The sequence below is a fragment of the Panthera uncia genome (assembly GCF_023721935.1).
Source record: "Panthera uncia isolate 11264 chromosome B2 unlocalized genomic scaffold, Puncia_PCG_1.0 HiC_scaffold_24, whole genome shotgun sequence".
Lineage (NCBI taxonomy): Eukaryota > Metazoa > Chordata > Mammalia > Carnivora > Felidae > Panthera > Panthera uncia.
The window spans coordinates 13261513-13280559 of record NW_026057580.1 but is presented as its reverse complement, the minus strand read 5'-3'; the positions used below and the strand labels follow the sequence as shown (position 1 = coordinate 13280559).

Below are 19047 nucleotides of genomic sequence, written 5' to 3'. Positions count from 1 at the left end.
CTTCAGATATGGAGGTGAATAACAGGAGAACAAGCTAGACAAGTTGAAAGTAGTTGCCTTTTGAAGTAGAATTACAGACTGCAAAGAAGTATGATAAGGTATTCCTGCCTGTCATTATAAAACTTAGAGTATTATTTGACATTTAATGTTACATACATTTTAACTTAAAATTTTTAAAAACTTTAATTAAATTACATACTTACAACACAGCACAGTGCTTGGTACAAATTGGGTACTCAATAAATGGGAGCTCTTGTTCCTAAAATTATTAACTCCCTTAATAGTCATTAAAATCATTATTTACCCATTTCAAATGTAAATATATATATATATATATATTTAAATTCCAAAACTATTCCTTTTGGGTTCCTATTTTCTTGATCCTGTTTCTTGCTCTTTCTTAGCTTACTTCATTATTTTGGTAGATTTCTTTTGTTCTTGAGCATAGACATAATAGCTGCTTTAAAAACCCCATATACATACAAAAATATGTATATATTTAAATTCACACACACACACACACACACACACACACACACACACACACAGATCTAGGGAAGTTGTTTGATATATCTGATCTTACATAATTACATAGTAGTAGAGCTGGACCTGGAATCCAGATTTCCCAACTTCTAGTTCCTTCAGTCACAACATAGAGTTTCAGAGAGGATCTTTGAGGCTGTAAGTAGAGCTGTCCTTTCATCATTGGACCTAGAATCTGGCCTAGTAAATAGTGATACACCAATGGATAGAAAGACTGACAAATCTTAGGGGGACAACCTAGCTTTTTATAATACAGCTTTGCATAGCATAGCTTTCAACAGCTCTTGCCTTTTACTATTTATTTTTTTACTAAGTATTCTCAAAAAGGTAAGATCCAGGGATTTAGTCAAAACCCAAAGGAAAGAGGTACAAGAGAAGTGTGGTTAAAATGGAATACTTTCAGGATGTCAACAATTGTGAAATTAATTTTGTGATACTTTTGAAACCTTTTGGAACTTTAGAGAAATATTTCTGCTGAATTTATATGGGTCCCAGACAAATGTTACTGACTTCATCTAGCCCAATTCATTTATATCACAGACGAGAAAACTGACAATTGTCGAGGGGAAATGGATTGCCAACATTTAACAAACGTTTATAAACTGTCTGTTGGGGATCGGTGGACCTGGACCTAGAGATGTTATTCAAAATGTAGTTGGGAAGTGAGAGTGTTAAGTAACTAGTTGAGGAAAATAAAGAAGAAACTTGTTGACAAGTATACTTAATTAAGGTATTATAAACTGAGCATGTAAGTTTCATGCCTAGGTTAGGTAATGAACACTACTGTATGAAGATAATCATAGAACTTTTTTCTTTGAGAAAAGTATTTTGAAACCTATATTTTATTTTTTTATTGTTTTTAATGTTTGTTTATTTTTGAGAGAGAGAGACAGAGCGTGAGCAGGGGAGGAGCAGAGAGAGAGGGCAACACAGGATCCAAAGCAGGCTCCAGGCTCTGAGCTGTCGGCACAGAGCCCAATGCGGGGCTCAAACCCATGAACCGCAAGATCCTGACCTGAGCCAAAGTTGGACGCTTAACCAACTAAGCCACCCAGGCGCCCCTTAAAGCCTATATTTCAAAGAAGAAAGTGTTGCATCCCATAAAGAATCTGTTTCTCAAAAAGACTACAAGAATTTCTGATAATTTGAGTATATAGTTCTGTATTACGGTTCTCCAGAAAAACAACCAACAATGTATGTGTTTGTGTGTGTATTTGTGTGTGTGAGGATAGGTAAGTAGGTAGGTAGGTGGGTGGTAGATAGACAGATCGATAGGTAAAGGAAAGACTTGGCCCCCATGATTATGTAGACTGAAAAGTCCCAAGTGCTGTGGTTGGCAAGTTGGAGACCCAGGAGAGGTGAGATGCATTTCCAGCCTGAATCCAAAGCCTGAGAAACGGGATATTTTAGTTTGAGTCAGAAGGCTCAAAAAGACCAGTGTCTCATTTCAAGGTAGGCAGAAGGTGTTCCATTCCCATTCTTTGGTCTTTATGTTCTTTTTTTTTTTTTTTTTTTTTATCCTATTTATTCTTAAATCCCAGTTAGTTAACATACAGTGTAATACTTAATTTCAGGTGTACAAAATGGTGATTGAACAATTCCGTATCACCCAGTGCTCATCACAGCAAGTATACTCCTAAATACCCATCACCTACTTCTCCCATCCCTCCACCCACCTCCCCTCTGGTAACCATCGGTTGTTCTCTATAGTTAAGAGTCTGTCTCTTGGTTTGCCTCTCTCTCTTTTTTTTCCCTTTTGCTTATTTGTTTTGTTTCTTAAAGTTCTGCATACAAGTGAAATCATATGGTATTTGTCTTTCTCTGACTTATTTTGCTTAGCGTAATACTCTTTAGCACCATCCATGTCATTGCAGTTGGCAAGATTTCATTCTTTTTGATGGCTGAGTAATATTCCATTGTTTATGTATACCACATGTTCTTTATCCATTCATCAGTTGATGGACACTTGCACTGTTTCCATAATTTAGCTATTGTAGATAATACTGTTATAAACATCAGGGTGCATGGATCTCTTTGAAATAGTATTTTTGGATTATTTGGGTCAATAGTAGTGCAATTGCTGGATCATAGAGTGGTTCTTTTTTAACTTTCTGAGAAACCTCCATACTGGAGGAACCTCCGTTCCAAAGTGGTTGCACCAGTTTGCATTCCCACCAACGGTGTTAAGAGGGTTCCCCTTTCCCCACATCCTGGCCAACACCTCTTGTTTCTTGTGTTGTTGACTTTAACCATTCTAACAGGTGTGAGGTGATCATGTTCTTTTTTTTTTTTTTAATTTTATTTATTTTGAGAAAGAGAGAGAGAGAGAGAGAGAGTACGGGGGAGGGGCAGAGAGACAGGGAGAGAGAGAATCCCAAGCAGGCTCCATGCTGTCAGCTCAGAGCCTCACACGGGGCTCCAACTCATGTACCATGAGATCATGACCTGAGCCAAAATCATGACTTGACTTGAGCGTGAAGCTTAACCAGCTGACCCACCCAGGTGCCCCAAGGTGATCACTTTCTATTTAGTTCTTCAGCTGATTGATTGAGGTCCTCCCACATTAGGGAGGGCAGTCTACTTATTTTATCTATTCTCATGTTAATTTCAACCAGAAATACCCTTACAGCCACACCCAGAATAATCTTTGACCGAAGGTCTGATCACCTTGTGGCCCAAACAAGTTGACACATAAAATTAACCATTATAGATGCACAAAAGTGTGAAAATAGAATTGAAATTACTGGAATTTAAATGTAGAATAATATTTAAAAAAAAAAAAACACAAGAAATATGATGGGAATGAATGTATAGAGAAATCTGTGAGTCAGGCTGTAAAGACACATTAAAGTTAGATAATAGTGAAGTCTCATAGATCCTAGAACGAGAATTATGGACATCATATTTGAGCAAGATCATTTTAGCACTTAAATCTAGATTGCATCACAATTTGGAGATGTTGCAATTTCCTGGATTAGGACAAGTACTGTGGCAGTAGAGAGCAGATTGGAGAACCTGAGCAGATTAAAACAAAACAAAATCAACAGAGGTCAGTGAAAATGTAGCAGAGGAAGAAAGATACAGTGAGTCTGAATGTTAGTGTCATTGACTACAATGAGAAATTGAGAAGAGATTTGTTCGAGGGATCAAAGATGAGGCATTTAAGATGAAATGTAAAGTTTAACAAAGAAAGTGTCAAGCATGATGAGTGTTGATATGCAAAAGGAACTTTGGTCTTTTAAACAGTCCTTACAAGTATAATATTATTTTTAGTTTACCTTGAAGAACAAATAATATTTATCAGGGAAAAAAATGCTATAAATGAGTTGTTCTTGTGCCAAAATAATAATGTCTTGTAGCACAATATTAAGTTCCAAATAAATCTCTTATGGTTAGTATAACCATACCTTTATCCATATGGTTAAGAAGATTAAGTTGTATACTCATTCTACCAGTGATTGGTCTTAAACTACTTATCTGCTCTGTTATTTCTTGCATAGTTTATATCACAATTAAATGTATACTACTTTCATTATAATAAAAAAGTGTGAAGTGTACTATTCAAGTGATTCAAATTACTGCCAGAAATATTTAACATGCAACAATAAATAATGACGTACAACTTCGATATAGTTTCACAGATTAAGAAACTGAGATTTCTTAGAATGTAGAATCAATTTTTGTAACACTGAAGTTATTAGGATTATTTTTTTTTATTTTGGTTTCCCGGCTCAGTGAAGGGCTTTCACATTAAATGTACCAATTCTGAGCTCAGCATTCTATGAAACTGGCCTGGCCAGCTGCTATCCTGTTTTTTAAGCTTTATATTGTTTTTGTTTTTTGTTTTTAAAATGTTTATTTTTGAGAGAGAGAGACTGAGCACAAGCAGAGGACGGGCAGAGAGGGAGGGAGACACAGAATCTGAAGCAGGCTCCAGGCTCTGAACTGTCAGCACAGAACCTGACACAGGGCTAGAACCCATGAAGCGTGGGATCCTGACCTAAGCTGAAGCAGGACTCTTAAAACAGACTAAGCCACCCAGGCGCCCCTTAAGCTTTACGTTGTTAAAGAAGAGTTTCTTTACTCTTTCTGATAGGCATGAACAAAAATTTCTAGAAGGAAGCCAATGGGTAATCCACACTTTAGTGTGATCGCCGTAATTAGCTAATGCGATTGCTCTCCTCACTTGGTAGAGAAGAGAGGTCACAGTTTGGGAGAGGTAATTTTGGAGCATGGGGCACATCAGGACAGACAGCCTTAGTGAAGTAACACAACAGTAACTTCTGGTCTCAAGGAATCACTTCATAAAAGTCCATAGCATTCTAGAGAATCCTAGCAGTGCCAGGGCTAGTAAGGTACAAGCTTAGGTGAAGGAAATTGGTGCATCGGATAGACAAAAAATAGAGTTCAGGTTTCCTGCTAATTATGACAACATACCATGACGTATATTCCTGGAGGTCCCTACAGTAGTTGTGTCCTGGCTTTCAAAGGTGTTTTAAAATGTCTTAACTCAATTACGTCTTTATTTTCCACTGTCTCTTTTTTTCCTGGTTAATAAACTGACATTTTGGAGAGGATAATAAATACGGATTATTTATTTATATGTAATGTGGGTAAACAATTAATTGGGGAAACTCTTTAGGGAGTTTAGGGATATATACTTATCCTGATCCTTTCTTAACATCAGTGAAATTCCTTCTGTTCTGTATAGTACTTTGCAGCTGTCAAACCATCCCCATCCTTCATTTAAGAAAATACAAAGTTACTTGTCAGTGCTGCCTCCTGGTTCAGTGTATGTTCTCTGTGTCCAGACATTTAAATGGATACTGAGCCCATATTCTTCTCCACACTGATTGTGTGTATTTTATACTATGGTAGAAATGTTTTTATTTGGAAAAAAAAAATGTACACGTATCTCCCTGACACTCTTGAAGTTTTTAGAAAAATATGTTCAGATTTTTCCTGCTGAAAACTTGTAGTTTCTTTCTGGGTAGATACATCATCTTTTTAAAACCTTTCCCCTAAGATTTCTTTTTAAATGGTTCACAGTTAAATTTAAATTTCTATATTTAGGTAGAATTATGTTTATATACCAACCACCAGTATCCAGGAAATTCAGTGGTGAGGCTGACACATAGGGAGTTTATAGTCTATTTTGTAGTCTGTGTATTTAGACAAGGTTTGAAGCTTACTTAGCAAAATCGCTTGAACATTCAAGCAGAATTTCTTTAGTACAAATGCACTATTTGATTCCTTATAATTGTTAAGATAACAGTGTGTCACTTTTTAAAGATTAGTTCTCAGGGATATGTTAGATGTATTCCTTTCAAAGAAGAATGCATTTAGGAACAGCTTTTATATGTAAATATTTTTACAATATTGGATAGAGATGCTGTGGTGCAGTCACTATGGTTTGATCAAATTTGGAAGAAGTTACAGGCACATATTTGTAGTGTTTTCTCCAGTATCTTTATTTTTTTCATCTGGACATATTTTATGTTCCTTCCAACTAATCAAAATACGAAACCGATTTTGCCTGTGCCAGAAAATAGAACTATCATTTTTCACATTCTTTTATTTTCCAGGTCATTTTCAAGTAAGATTGTGTTTCTAGGACTTCTGAATTCCAGAAAACTCTCAACTTTGTAGATATAAGGGCCCAGATGAACATTGCAGGGGGAATCTAACTTTCCATGCAGTATGTTTTGTGTTGTGCATTCCAGATACAGTTAACTTTTTGTGTGCATGTGATTAGTGTGGAAAGAAATTAATGCAGTCCAGTATTATGATTTATAGACTGAATCCTTTGCCCACTGAAGACTTGCCAAAACTAAAACTATTTTTTTTCCTTTGGATATTAGAAACAGCTACTGTTTTTGTTGATCTTTTAAAGTTCTGAATGGGCCTATTTCAAATCATACCAGCATGGGAGCTCAGATTAATAATATACTTATTCAACTAGTGATACTGAGTGAAACCATTGCTCACATGGATATGAGGATAAAATTTCATAAAATTATTTTCAGGTGCATTAATGCATTTCTGGAAGCTGCACATGATTTTTCTTCTGCATGAAAGAAATCAAGGATTTCTGTTTATTGTATCAGTTACAGGTGGGCTTATAAGTTAATTTAATTGTGTTTTTTTTACTTCAAAACATACGACATTTTGCTTTTAAAAGCAGTAATGTGATTGCCGGATTATTCCCAAAGGTTTTTAACTCTTAGTATATTTATCTCCCTTGAGACGTCATGACCGTAGTGTATTTAATTTAGATTATTGAGAAAAAAAAATCCTCAATTTTCTTTGTTGTTAGTTACAGCAAGCTGCTGAAGTTTCTCAGCTTCGGGGAGCCAGGGTAATCTCTGCCGAAGACCTTCTGTTTTTGATGCGCAAAGATAAGGTAATATAAAATAATTTCACTGTATTAACGGGCCTTGTTTGGTGCTTAATTCACACATATTGGGAACCGTGTCCTTGTTATGTAGCTTTCACATTGGAGTACAACTATTAAACTGATGTTTTAGTCTTCGTAGTTTACACAACAAAATGGTTTACTACAAGAAACTTGGTATTTGTTTTCCTGGGCCAGGCACTTATGCAAAACTATGCTAGCAACGAATTTTCACTTATGCTTACGTATATATTTAGACATTTTCATTACTACATAATATTCACTGCGTATCATTTGTGTGCTTTGTTCTAATAAGTGAGGTAGAACTAAGTGGCATCTTTTTTCTTTCTAATTTTACACAGGATTACAGGCTTTCCCAGAGTTTGTTTCAAGGTTTATTCGGGGAAAACTAAACCAAGATGAGTATTTCAGTAGCATAAACATAATAGTGGCTAGACTTTTCTTTTATAGTTAAAGATCTACCTTTCTTACTCTTTGAACCCTGGTATTAAATAAAATATTTAGGCTGGTATTTACCAGTCTATAACTATCTTCCATGAGCAGCTAGTTGAAAATATTTTATAAAATTTTACATGTTTTTAATAAAAGTGTCATCTGAAAGTTACATGTACAAAAGCTAGCTGAATAGCCACCGTGTGTCATGGCAGCTGCTATCCTGAATGAGCCAGCCGCGTTTAGTTTCTGATGGTCCATCTGATTGCTCCATTGTTTTTCCGCCGGCCTCTTCGTTACACGTACCCATTCCTCTTCCACCATTTTTGATATCCTGTGGCTCTGTTTCTTATCAGAAGACATCCCGTCCGACCTTTTGGATAACCTTGTTACCGTCCTTTCCAATATCCAACGGCTTTATACCTGTGAAACCTTTTAATTCTGCTTGACCGAAGGTTCACTGAACTTAGATCATGTATTTTTCTCTTCCTCATACAGTGAGATCCAGAGATCTAGAAACCGCACCTTGGCCAGTCTACTATTAAATCTTATAAATTCTTACTTCATTAACTCTTTGATGGTATGAGGAATATAAAGGAAGAGAAAAGAAATGTCTCCACTAGCAAGAAGCTGTGATCCGGTGTAGGAAACATGTGTGATTCGGTTGAAGGAGCAGAATTTTGAAGTTGTTTGCTTCGATGAGAGGCTGTGGGATATGCCGAAGGGGAAGTCTCTGCGTGGGGTGGGACTCGTGCAGTTGCATGCAGAATGGATCAAACGCAAAGGAACTGGCCAAGATGCTGGTTCAATAACCAAGGCAAAATGTGATGAGCATGATAGCTCCGGAAGTGGGTAGGAAGGAAGAATTCAGAGAGATGGGAAAGAGCACAAATATGCCGGATTTGGCAGCTTCATTATCCTCGGAGGACCAAGGAGGAATAGACACTGTTGGCAGAAATGAGGGTGTGGAGCCAAGGTCCCTCAGGAAGGCAGCGGGGGAACAGTGCAGTTAGCATTAATACTTGACAGACTATGTCCAACCACCTTTCCCTTTTTCATGGCAGAGGTTAAAGAGGATCACACAGAAAAACACAGTCCCCCTTGACACTCTTTCCTGCCTTTTGGGAAAGTCAAAATTTAAAATCCTATTGAAACCACAGGAACATACGCTAATTGACAGCGCTCCTCGACTTCCAGAAGGACTCTTAACCAGAAAGCTTTCATCAACTGCAAACATAGCTGTAATATGATAGCTGCCAGAGTTCTCATCTTCCTCTGCAAAATAATAATTGTATTTATATGCTGACATGTTCCAGACCGAATTAAAGTAGTTTACATAGGTGTACTGTAAGACGAAGTTAAATCTAAAGTATTGAGTACAGTCGGAGAAGCAAAGAGAAAGGAAGGGTAGCAGAAGACCCATATATAGGTGCATGGTTTTTCTCTTGGTAATTCTGGTTTATTTTCAAGCTTTATTTATTGACTGCTTACTGTATTGTACCTGGCACCTTCACTCATACTGCCATTTATTCCTCACAGTGGTCCTGTAAGGTAGGTACTTTACTTAAAATCATAAACAAAGGAACAGGTTCAAAGGTTACGTTCTACTTCTGGCCCTGCTAAGCTCTAGTTGTAAGACTGTTTTTAAGTTCAGTTTCCCTGTATGTAAAAAGGAGATGATTATGTTTGTCTGTGTTTCGGGTTGTTGCAAATATCAAATAAAATGCGTGTAAAAAGAGCTTGTGTAAAATGTACTGTGGTTCAGCCATAATTAGGAATCTTAAACCTGAAGTTCAGGAGCCAGTAATATTAAATTCTAAGGGTAAGCACACAGCAGATTACAAAGTATTATCAGTTACTTTTAAAGGTAAGCAGTATTACGGTCTTTTAATAAACCTAAAGAAAACCATCAAGACACAACTATCATTCGTCGGCTTCGAGTCTCGTTAAAATATGTTTCTCAGATTATAGAAAGTCGTCCAGAAATATAAAACATAAACCAACTCTTCTCAGTTAAAAAAAAAAAAAAAAAAGAAAGAAAAACAAAAAGATCTCCAGAGAAGAGGAAGCAATAAAAAGGAACGTTGCTTGGCATTTTAAAGCAACTGTTACAAAATCCTTGTCTAGATGTTTATAAATCACTTCAAAAAATAAAATTTGGTCTTCAATGTGTACAAAATTTCATCAAGTCAGAATAGTTAGCTTAATATGGAGCATGTGATATTTATCACAATCTTCAGGAAGAATTTGAAACTTTTTATAAGACCAAAAAAAAAAAAAAAAAAAAAACCAAAACCAAAAACTCCAATGATTGCAATTCTAGAGCATTTAGATACTTGCAAATAAAGAGTACTTTTAAAAACACTTGTGTTTGAGCTGTTTTAGCTTTTATATTTAATATGATGACACCTTTTATTTCACAGTAGTATGCTGAGGACTGCTGTGTTTTCCCCAATGATCCTGGACACAAGTTTATTAGATTTAGTTATCGTAGTGGTCTGTTACGTGTAAACTGAATGTATGTGTAAGGTTTCTTACTCATTTCATATTTTTAATAGAAAAAACTGAGAAGACTGCTAAAGTACATGTTTTTCCGAGACTACAAATCCAAGATTGTCAAGGGCATCGATGAGGATGATCTTCTGGAAGGTAACCTAAACAAAAACACTAAACGGAGAGTGACATGGCTCGTGTGCCTGTGTGACACATCAATGCAGTGACAGCGTGGACATACCCGTCCCAGTAGGACGGATGTGCTTCTGTTACGTAACGTAGCTGAGAAACTATCCAAATATCTATTCAGCCGGCGCTAAATCGTATGATTTTCTCTTTCCATTGCTTCATAGTAATCTGGTGGGTCAGTCCTTTTAATCATGTGGCCTGTTTTATATCACAGTGCCATGAAACTGAGAAAATCATGTTGATTCAGAACCTAATCGATCGGAGCAAGAATAACTTTTCTGTCGCGGGTGTATGGAGACAAAACTGTTATTGTATATATCTGAAATTGACACATGGGTTTTTCTCAGTTTATTATAGAAAGTATCTGATATGTGGTATGATGTAAAGTCACCTCATTTTGGTGTGCTATTTCAGTACTCTTTGAAATCTTACCAACAGCCTAACGCAGAATAGACAGTTGTCCTTACCTGAATTTCCAACTCAGTTCGCCATTTCAGAATATTTAGAAAAAAAATATTAATGTTTCAGAATCAAACAGTGCTAAGCTGAAAACAGAAATGTGCTGAACAATACTTACTGAGTCAAAATAAATATATGTGTTTTAGAAACAACTCACATATCTTGCATTGGATATAGTCACTGAGTAGTGAGTATCCATGGCTAATAATTACATTGATAAATCAACAAATTCTCCTGGATTAAGAAATCCAGCAAACTACTCAAAACCAACTGAAGAGTTAACAAATTTTGGAAGTAAATTGTGATATACCTTCAACAAATTAGCAGGTGTACCAACCGTGCAGAAAGAAAGAGAGAAAGAAGAAGGGAGGAAGAAAGAAAAGAAGGAAAGAAAAATTCATATCAAATGTTTCATCAGTGGTGCCTACTTAATATTACTGTAATTCTCATAGAATTTAATTTCTGAAGACTAGTCGTCCAGGTGAATTTAAATGTTTCTTTTTTTAGAGAGCATAAAAAATACAGACTTAGACCCAAACAGACCTGAATTCTAATCAGTCCCTCTTCTCTGCTTTCTCTCTCTGTGAACTTGAGGATCCATTTTCTCATAAGTCAAAAATTACACCACTTACCATGGTAGAACTCACATGCATGTTTAAAACCTAATGTATGAAAATCACCTGATACATTCTTGCCATCGAATCAATGAGAGATATTAACAACAACCTCTTAGAACGCTAAGAAGCTCAGGGTAGTGAGACTAGTATTCAGTTGTACTAACAGCATCATATCAGTTTGATGTCCTCTCCTCATGTATTTCAAATCTCGCCTCTTTACTTTCATCTAAATTTTCTTTTTTTGTGTATGTCATATAAAGTCTTAAAATAATTGCTGTAACATATAAGATAAAATGCTCAGGTAAAATATATCAAATACTGAGGTGGGACTTTGAGAATGGCCGTATGAGCAGTGTGGCAGACTCATTCCCCAGTGAAACACATTTAACTGGTGAAAACTTTAAAAAGTAATGGCTTCTGAGACACCTGCGTGGCTCAGTGGGTTAAGCAACTGACTCTTGATTTCAGCTCAGGTCATGATCCCAGGGTCATGGGTTCAAGCCCCATGTGGAGCCTGCTTAAGATTTTCTCTCTCTCTCTCCCATCCTCTGCCCTACTCCCCCATTCACACTCTCTCTCTGTATATATACAAAACTAAATTTTAGAAAAAATAATGGCTTAAAGTCTCCAGAAATTATCCTAAGGGTATACAGCAAACGGAGAAGCACATATTAAAAAAAAAAAAAAAAACCAAGTCTCATTAAGAACAGGAAGAGTCTGGGGTGCCTGGGTGGCTCAGTCGGTTAAGCATCCAACTTCGGCTCAGGTCGTGATCTCACTGCTCATGGGTTCAAGCCCCACGTCGGGCTCTGTGCTGACGGCTCGGAGCCTGGAGCCTGCTTCGGATTCTGTGTCTCCCTCTCTCTCTGTCCCTCCCCTGCTCGCACTCTGTCTCTCTCTCAAAAACAAATAAACATTTTAAAAAAATCAAAAAAAAAAAAAAAAAAAAAGAAAGAAAGAAACAATACCAAGAACAGTGAGAGTCTGTTTGATTTGAGCCAGGACCTGCCCCTGTAACTCCTCTTCTCTTTTCCTGCCACCTTAGTTCAGTAGAAGCTTCACTCTGGGAAGATGTTCCCAAGAACCCTGGACACTTGATTCTCCAGCCACAAGTCTAAGGCAACAGTGTCCCCCAGGAGGTTGGCAACTCACATCTCCTCTGGCTCCGTGTCGCAGAAGCTCTGTTCCATGCAGGAATAGCTGAAAGGACTGCGACTCCCACTCCTTCTCTACCCATAGGGAAGCTCTACCCCAGACTTGGCAGGCAGAGAATACCGGGTCCTGAATGCCCTACCCTAGCTCGCTCAGGGGAAGTAGAGCTCCACGGGAGAAGAGACAAGCTCAGCAAAGAGTGGGCTACTATCATCCCTACCCAGATCTCCACTCACAGAGTTAGGAGTCTTTCTAAGAGAAGCCGATTGCCTTTCCCACCCCCAGCTCCAGTACAGCGATACAGAGATTCAGCCCAGAGGGAGAAGCAGCTTTGTTCACAAAGAGCTCTTCAGCTTTCCCTACGGGGACTGATTTTTTTAGAACAGAGCCTGTGAAGTTCATGCCTAATGGTGGCATAGGAGACAATGGAAATCCTGATGGTGAGCAGTTAAGAGGAGGCTGGAAGCTCTGTGATACCGGTAATAACAAAACAGTGCATCAGCTAAAGGTTTAACAGGAAACGAAGGGAATATACAGCCAAGAAGAGTCTTCCGCGGTCAGGGCAAAATGTAGAGGCTAGCAATATCTTGACTCTGCAAAGGGGCCCGACACGATTCAAGTCCATCTGCGGAACGTTTTCTGCCCAAGAGTATTTAATTAAAAACAGTAAAGCAATCAGCCTGAAGTTAGTGGAAGCTAATGGCTGTGTGTGATACCCGTAGAGTCAGGTAACTTAATGAAGAGAGCTGGCAAAGTGACGGCCAAAGAGAACCCGACTAAAACCACAGTCATCCCTGGTGGTCGAGGAGACGGATTGCATGCTCAAGGCTGTGCCCTTTGAGGAGCACTTCTGAGGCCACATGCTGTGAGGGAAAAAGACTTTATTTGAACCAGTCTAGCCAGGTCACTAAACAAACAAGCAAACATTGACAACAAGCCCCAGGAAGAGGAGGGAATAATTATCCAGAAGTTACTACAATATAAAATTCCATTTTGAACAACAATCACAACAAAATACTTGGCGTGCAAAAAACCAGGCATGTAATCCACAAAAAAGGGGAACAAAAAGCAAGCAACACAGACCGCTTTTGAGAGCACCTGGATATTGGACTGGTCACACAAAACCTTCAAAGTAGCTATCGTAAACGTGCTCAAAGAACTAAAGGAAACCATTTTTAAGGAACAAAAGGAAGATATGATTACAGTGTCTCACAAACTAGAAAACATCAATTAAGAGCCAGAAATTAAGGAGAGCACTTGTTGTGATGTGCACTGGGTGTTGAATCACTATACTGCACAGCTGAAACTAATATTACACTGAATGTTAACTAACTGGAATTTAAATAAAAACTTTTTTAAAAAAAGATTAATATAAAGAGACAAGTTATAGAAAGGAAATGCAAATTCTGGAGTTGAAAAGCACAGTGACTAAAATGAAAAATTCAGTAAAGAGACTCAGTAGTAGCTTTGAACTGAGAAGAAAGAATCCGCGAACTTGAAGACAGATTGTTAAAGATTACGCAGTCTGAAAGAGAAAAGAATGAAGAAAAATTTATAGAGCTTTCTGAAATCTGAGGCATCATGAAATGAGCCAACGTATGCATAATGGGACCAGAAGGATAGGAAAGATAAAAAAAAAAAAAAAAAGCAGAAAACAATCTTCAAAGAGATAATGATTGGAACTTCTCAACTTTAATGAAAATTATTAATCTATACATCCTAGCAGCTCAACAAGCTCCAATTAGGATAATCACATAGCGATCCACATTCAGACATATTCTTCTAGAAATGTTGGAAGACAGAGAAAAATCACAAAAGCCACAAGAGAAAAACACTTCATCACATACAGTGGAACTCCAGCAATATTAACAGCTGACTTCTCATTAACAATATAGGTAAAAAAAAAAAAAAAAACAAAAAAAACAAAAAAAACAACCCCAGAACAATATAGGTCAGATAGCAATGGAATGACATATTCAAAGTGCTGAAAGAAAAAACTGTTAACCAAGAAACATATCAAAAGTGAAGGCAAATTTATATATATTCCTAGATAAACAAAAACTGGGTGAATTTCTTGGTAGCAAATCCATATAAAAAATGCTAAAGTACTTCAGGCTCAAGCAAGTGGCACCAGACAATAATTTGAATACACGCATGCGCGCGCGCGCGCACACACACACACACCAGTACCTATAAAGCTAATTGTGTAGGTAAATATAAGAAACCATATAATTGCATATATTTTTCCTTCTTCTCGTAACAGATTTAAAAAACAACGTATAAAACAATGTATATAATGTAATGTCAAGTCCGTAACACATAGATAGGTAATATATTTGACAGTAACGACATAAGTCAGGTGGGGGGTACCAAGGTTGTATTGGAGTAAGGAGTGACACAAGATGGCTGCTCAAATTGTAGAAAGAAATGAAAAGAAGCAGAAATGGCAAATACAATGGCTTATGTAACCAAATCTATAAATATCTACTTTCTGTCCTATAAAAACACAAACTACTGAAACTGAGTCAAATAGAAAATCTGAGTAGACCTATGACAAGTAAATTCTTTGAATTAGTAATTTTAAGTTTCCCAAGGAAAAACCCAGACCTAAATGACTTCCTGATGAATTTTACCAAATGTTTAAAGAGCAATTAACACCAATCCTTTCCCAGTGCATTCTTCAGGGCCTGTATTACTCGGATATGAAAACCAGACAAAGATATCACAAGAAAAGAAAACTAAAAACTAATACATTGTTTTTCTGTATTCCTTATGCTATACTTTCCATTTCTATGACTTACTTACTTTGTTGGTTTTTTTTTTTTTGTTTTTTTTTTTTACATTTATTTATTTTTTGAGAGACATAGAGAGACAGAGCACAAGTTGGGGAGGGACAGAGAGAGAAGGAGACACAGAACAGAAGCAGGCTCCAGGCTCCGAGCTGTCAGCACAGAGCCTGACACGGGGCTCGAACTCACAAACTGTGAGATCGTGACCTGAGCCGAAGTTGGACGCTTAACCGACTGAGCCACCCAGGCGCCCCATATGACTTATTTATTTTGTAACTGGAAGCTTATACTTCTTAGTCCCCTTTATGAATTTACCCATTTCTTCACTCCACCTCCCCTTTGGCAAGCACCTGTCTATCCTTTGTATTTAAGAGTCTGGCTTTTTTGTCTGTCTTTTTTTGTTTGTTTCTTAAATTCTACATATGAGTGAAATCATACAATACTTGTCTTTCTCTTTCTAAAGCACTTCACTTAGCATTATACCCTGCATACATTTTGTTGTAAATCTCGTTTTTTCTGTGTATGGCTGATTAGTATTCCATTGTGTGTACACACACACACACATACACACACCCCAGATGTTTGTTATCCATTCACCAATTGATGCACACTGAGGTTGATTCTGTAGTTTGGCTATTGTAAATAATGCTGCAGTAAACATATGGGTGCATTTATCTTTTTGAATTAGTGTTTTTATTTTCTTTGGGTAAATGCCCAGTAGTAGAGTTACTGGATCATATGGTAATTCTACTGTCCGTTTTTTGAGGAAACTCCATACCATTTTCCACAGTGGCTGCACCAACTTACATTTCCACCAACGGTTCACAGGGTTGGTTTTTTTTCCCTCCATGTCTTCACCAACACTCGGTATTTCTTGCCTTTTTTAGTCTAGCCATTCTCACAGGTGTAAGGTGATACCTCATTGTAGATTTGATTTGCATTTTCCTGATCAGGATTAGTGATGTTGAGCATCTTTTCATGTGTCTGTTGGCCATGTGTATATCTTCTTTGAAAAATATTCAGGTCCTCTGCCCATTTTTAATCAGGTTATTTGGGGGTTTTGAATTATTGAATTCTGTAAGTTCTATGTATATTTTGGATATTAACCCCTTATCAGATACATCATCTGATGTATCTTCTCCCATCCAGTAGGTTGCCTTTTTGTCTACTTAATGTCTTTTTTAATATAGATTGTGAAAATCCCTAACAGAATACTTAGGAAACCAAATCCAGCAACATCCAAAAAAGGATTATACACCATGACCAAATGGAGTTTATCCCAGGAATGGAAGATTGGTTTAAATTTAGAAAAAAAATTGTGTAAAAAATCATAATGATAGAATGAAGGTCATAAACCACATGATCATTCAATAAATGTAGAAAAATCATTTGAAAAAACTCCAAGGTCTTTCATTAGAAGAACACTCAAAAAAACTGAGGAGGGAACTTTCTCAACTTGATAAAGGTCATTGCTATGAATGGAATATTTGTGTCCCCCCCAGAATTCCTATGTTGCCTCCTAATTCCCAGTGTGATGGTATTTGGAGGTAGAGCCTTTGGAAAACAATTAAGTCATGAGGGAGGGGCCTTCATGAATGGGAATAGTGCCCTTCCAAGAAGAGATACAAGAGAGCTTGCTTCTGCTCTCTGTCCTCCGCCATGTGAGAATAGAAGACAGTCCATCTGCAAACCAGGAAGCAGGCTTTCATCAGATACCAAGTCTGCGGCACCTGATCTTGGACTTTCTAACCTCTAGAACTATGAGACATAACTATGGGTTTTTTAAGCCATCCAGTCTACAATATATTTATATATTTATTATAGTCTGTGCTATAAACTGACCAAGACAGCTATCTATGGAAAACCCACAGCTAGCATCCTATTTAATGGTGAAGGATTGGATGCTTTCACCCAGAGATGCATAGGCTGGTATCTGTGCATGTAATTTATCACTTTAAAAAATAATCTAGTTCTCTGTCACTAATGCACACTGATATTTATACATTAAGCTGTACTGCCTATTGCATTATTCCCTCTTGACCTTTTGCAATAACTTTTTTAAAGTTAGGTTTTGCTTTTAAATAAATATGAGAGTTTTATCTCTTAAGAGGAAAAGAGTAAGGCCTTGTCCCTTTAGGCCTCAAATGTATTGCCACAGTAACATGTGTAACATTCTCTCCTTTTAATTTCACATTTATTTTCATAAATAAAATAATTTAATTTCGCATTAATTTCGTATTTATTTTCTGAATTAGGCTTGGTATATCAGGATTCTTTTTCTAAATCTGAAAGGACTTCCTTTTTTTTTTGGTAAGGAATTTTGATCAGTCCATTCACACTCCATTAATTGATAATTTGGTATTTTGTTCCTTCAATCTTATTTATGGCATGAATAAATGATTTAATTCTGCGTGGCTTATGCTTTTGTTTTGGATGCAGAGATTCTCCCTTCATTTTATTTAAGTTCATTTATTTTTGAGAGAAGGAGAGAGAGAGAGAGCACACCCACTGGAGCAGGGGAGGGGCAGAGAGAGAGAGAGAGAGAGAGAGAGAGAGAGAGGGAGAATCCCAAGCAGGCTCTGTGCTGACAGCACAGAGCCTGACACAGAGCTAAATCTTGTGAACCGTGAGATCATGACCTGAGCCAAAATCAAGAGTCAGACACTTGACCAGATGAGCCACTCAGGTGCCCAAAGATTCTCCATTTAAAGATTATTTCAAGAGAATTCCAATTCTGAATTTCATATGCAGTATTCAATACATGTAGTGATTGGTGTTGATGTAAACCTATTAAGCACATTTTTTTCCTTCTTTTATGTTCATGAAGACAAACTGAGTGGCAGCAATAATGCAAACAAAAGACAAAAAATTGCCCAAGACTTTCTCAACTCTATTGACCAAACAGGAGAACTCTTGGCAATGTTTGAAGATGATGAAGTTGATGAAGTTAAACAAGAAAGAATGGAGGTATAGTATATTCTTCCCTTTTTACAGTAATAGAATAACCATTGTAGTGCTTATGCTATTTGGTTCTATTCTTCTGTTCTTTGATTGATGTCTGAATTGCCCAGAACAGTAGTTGCATGTCTGAAGGCAGCATTGTACAGCCTTCAGACATGACTTTGGGAGACAACTTCAGTGCTCTGTTTCTGTTTCCTCCTTTGAATAGGAGTCGATTTCCCTCAACTTCCTTCCAGGTCTTACTTTTCCTGTTACCATTTTATCTGAAACTTGTTTTTGTCCCAAGTCATCCAGTTCTCTTTGTGGGCAAAGGTAATTTCGCCCACTTTTGTGTTGGCATGTAGCTGAAGAACTGTTTTTCAGGACATATCTGCAGGCTATGAATGCACTCATTAGCTGAGGTAATATTCAGGGCAGTTACGTGCTTTACATCACTGTAACATGTGTTTGGATTCCCTGAATATGTTTTCACAATAAATATGAAAATTGTTTGCCTTCTATTTGTCTGAGCTATCTATTCATAAAATTACTGTTTCCTTAAATACTTACTTGAAAATAAAAATGACTGATTTCATTTCAGTGCCTTCCAAAATACAAAGCATTATTCTTCTTCTTATTAGACTTTTACCTGTTAAAAAAAAAAATCTCCATTTTCCCCTTCTCTTTAAATGGGACAAGAGAGGTAATTCCAGAACTCCAAAAGATCGTGCTAAGTACCTACTTTATCATAATCTCTATGCATGCTAAAAATACAATTATTTCATGTCAAATTTTGGAGGAAGTCCAATAGACATACATGCTTTGTAAACTTTAACAGCCTTCTTTAAAGAATTAGTATGCTTAGATCACGAACTGTGATCTAAAGGCAATGTTCTTTTTAGGTATCAATTACCTTAGAAATGTGTGGTTATCTTGGTTTGGGGCAACTGCAAATGATTTTAGTTCAACTTCGCCGTGGGCCAAAATCATGCTAGCTTGTCCAAAGCAGATGATAAAC

General features: G+C 37.1%; 1 protein-coding gene across 3 annotated transcripts in view; it reads left to right on the top strand.

Moving 5' to 3' along the window:
• SUPT3H (SPT3 homolog, SAGA and STAGA complex component) overlaps positions 1 to 19047 on the top strand; it is a 537375-nt gene that overhangs the window by 372169 nt on the left and 146159 nt on the right. For all 3 annotated transcript variants that reach the window (XM_049652810.1, XM_049652809.1, XM_049652811.1), the window contains 3 exons: positions 6860 to 6946; positions 9949 to 10039; positions 17917 to 18056. In XM_049652810.1, the coding sequence (XP_049508767.1) occupies positions 6860 to 6946; positions 9949 to 10039; positions 17917 to 18056 (318 nt within the window). The remainder of the gene's footprint in view (positions 1 to 6859; positions 6947 to 9948; positions 10040 to 17916; positions 18057 to 19047) is intronic.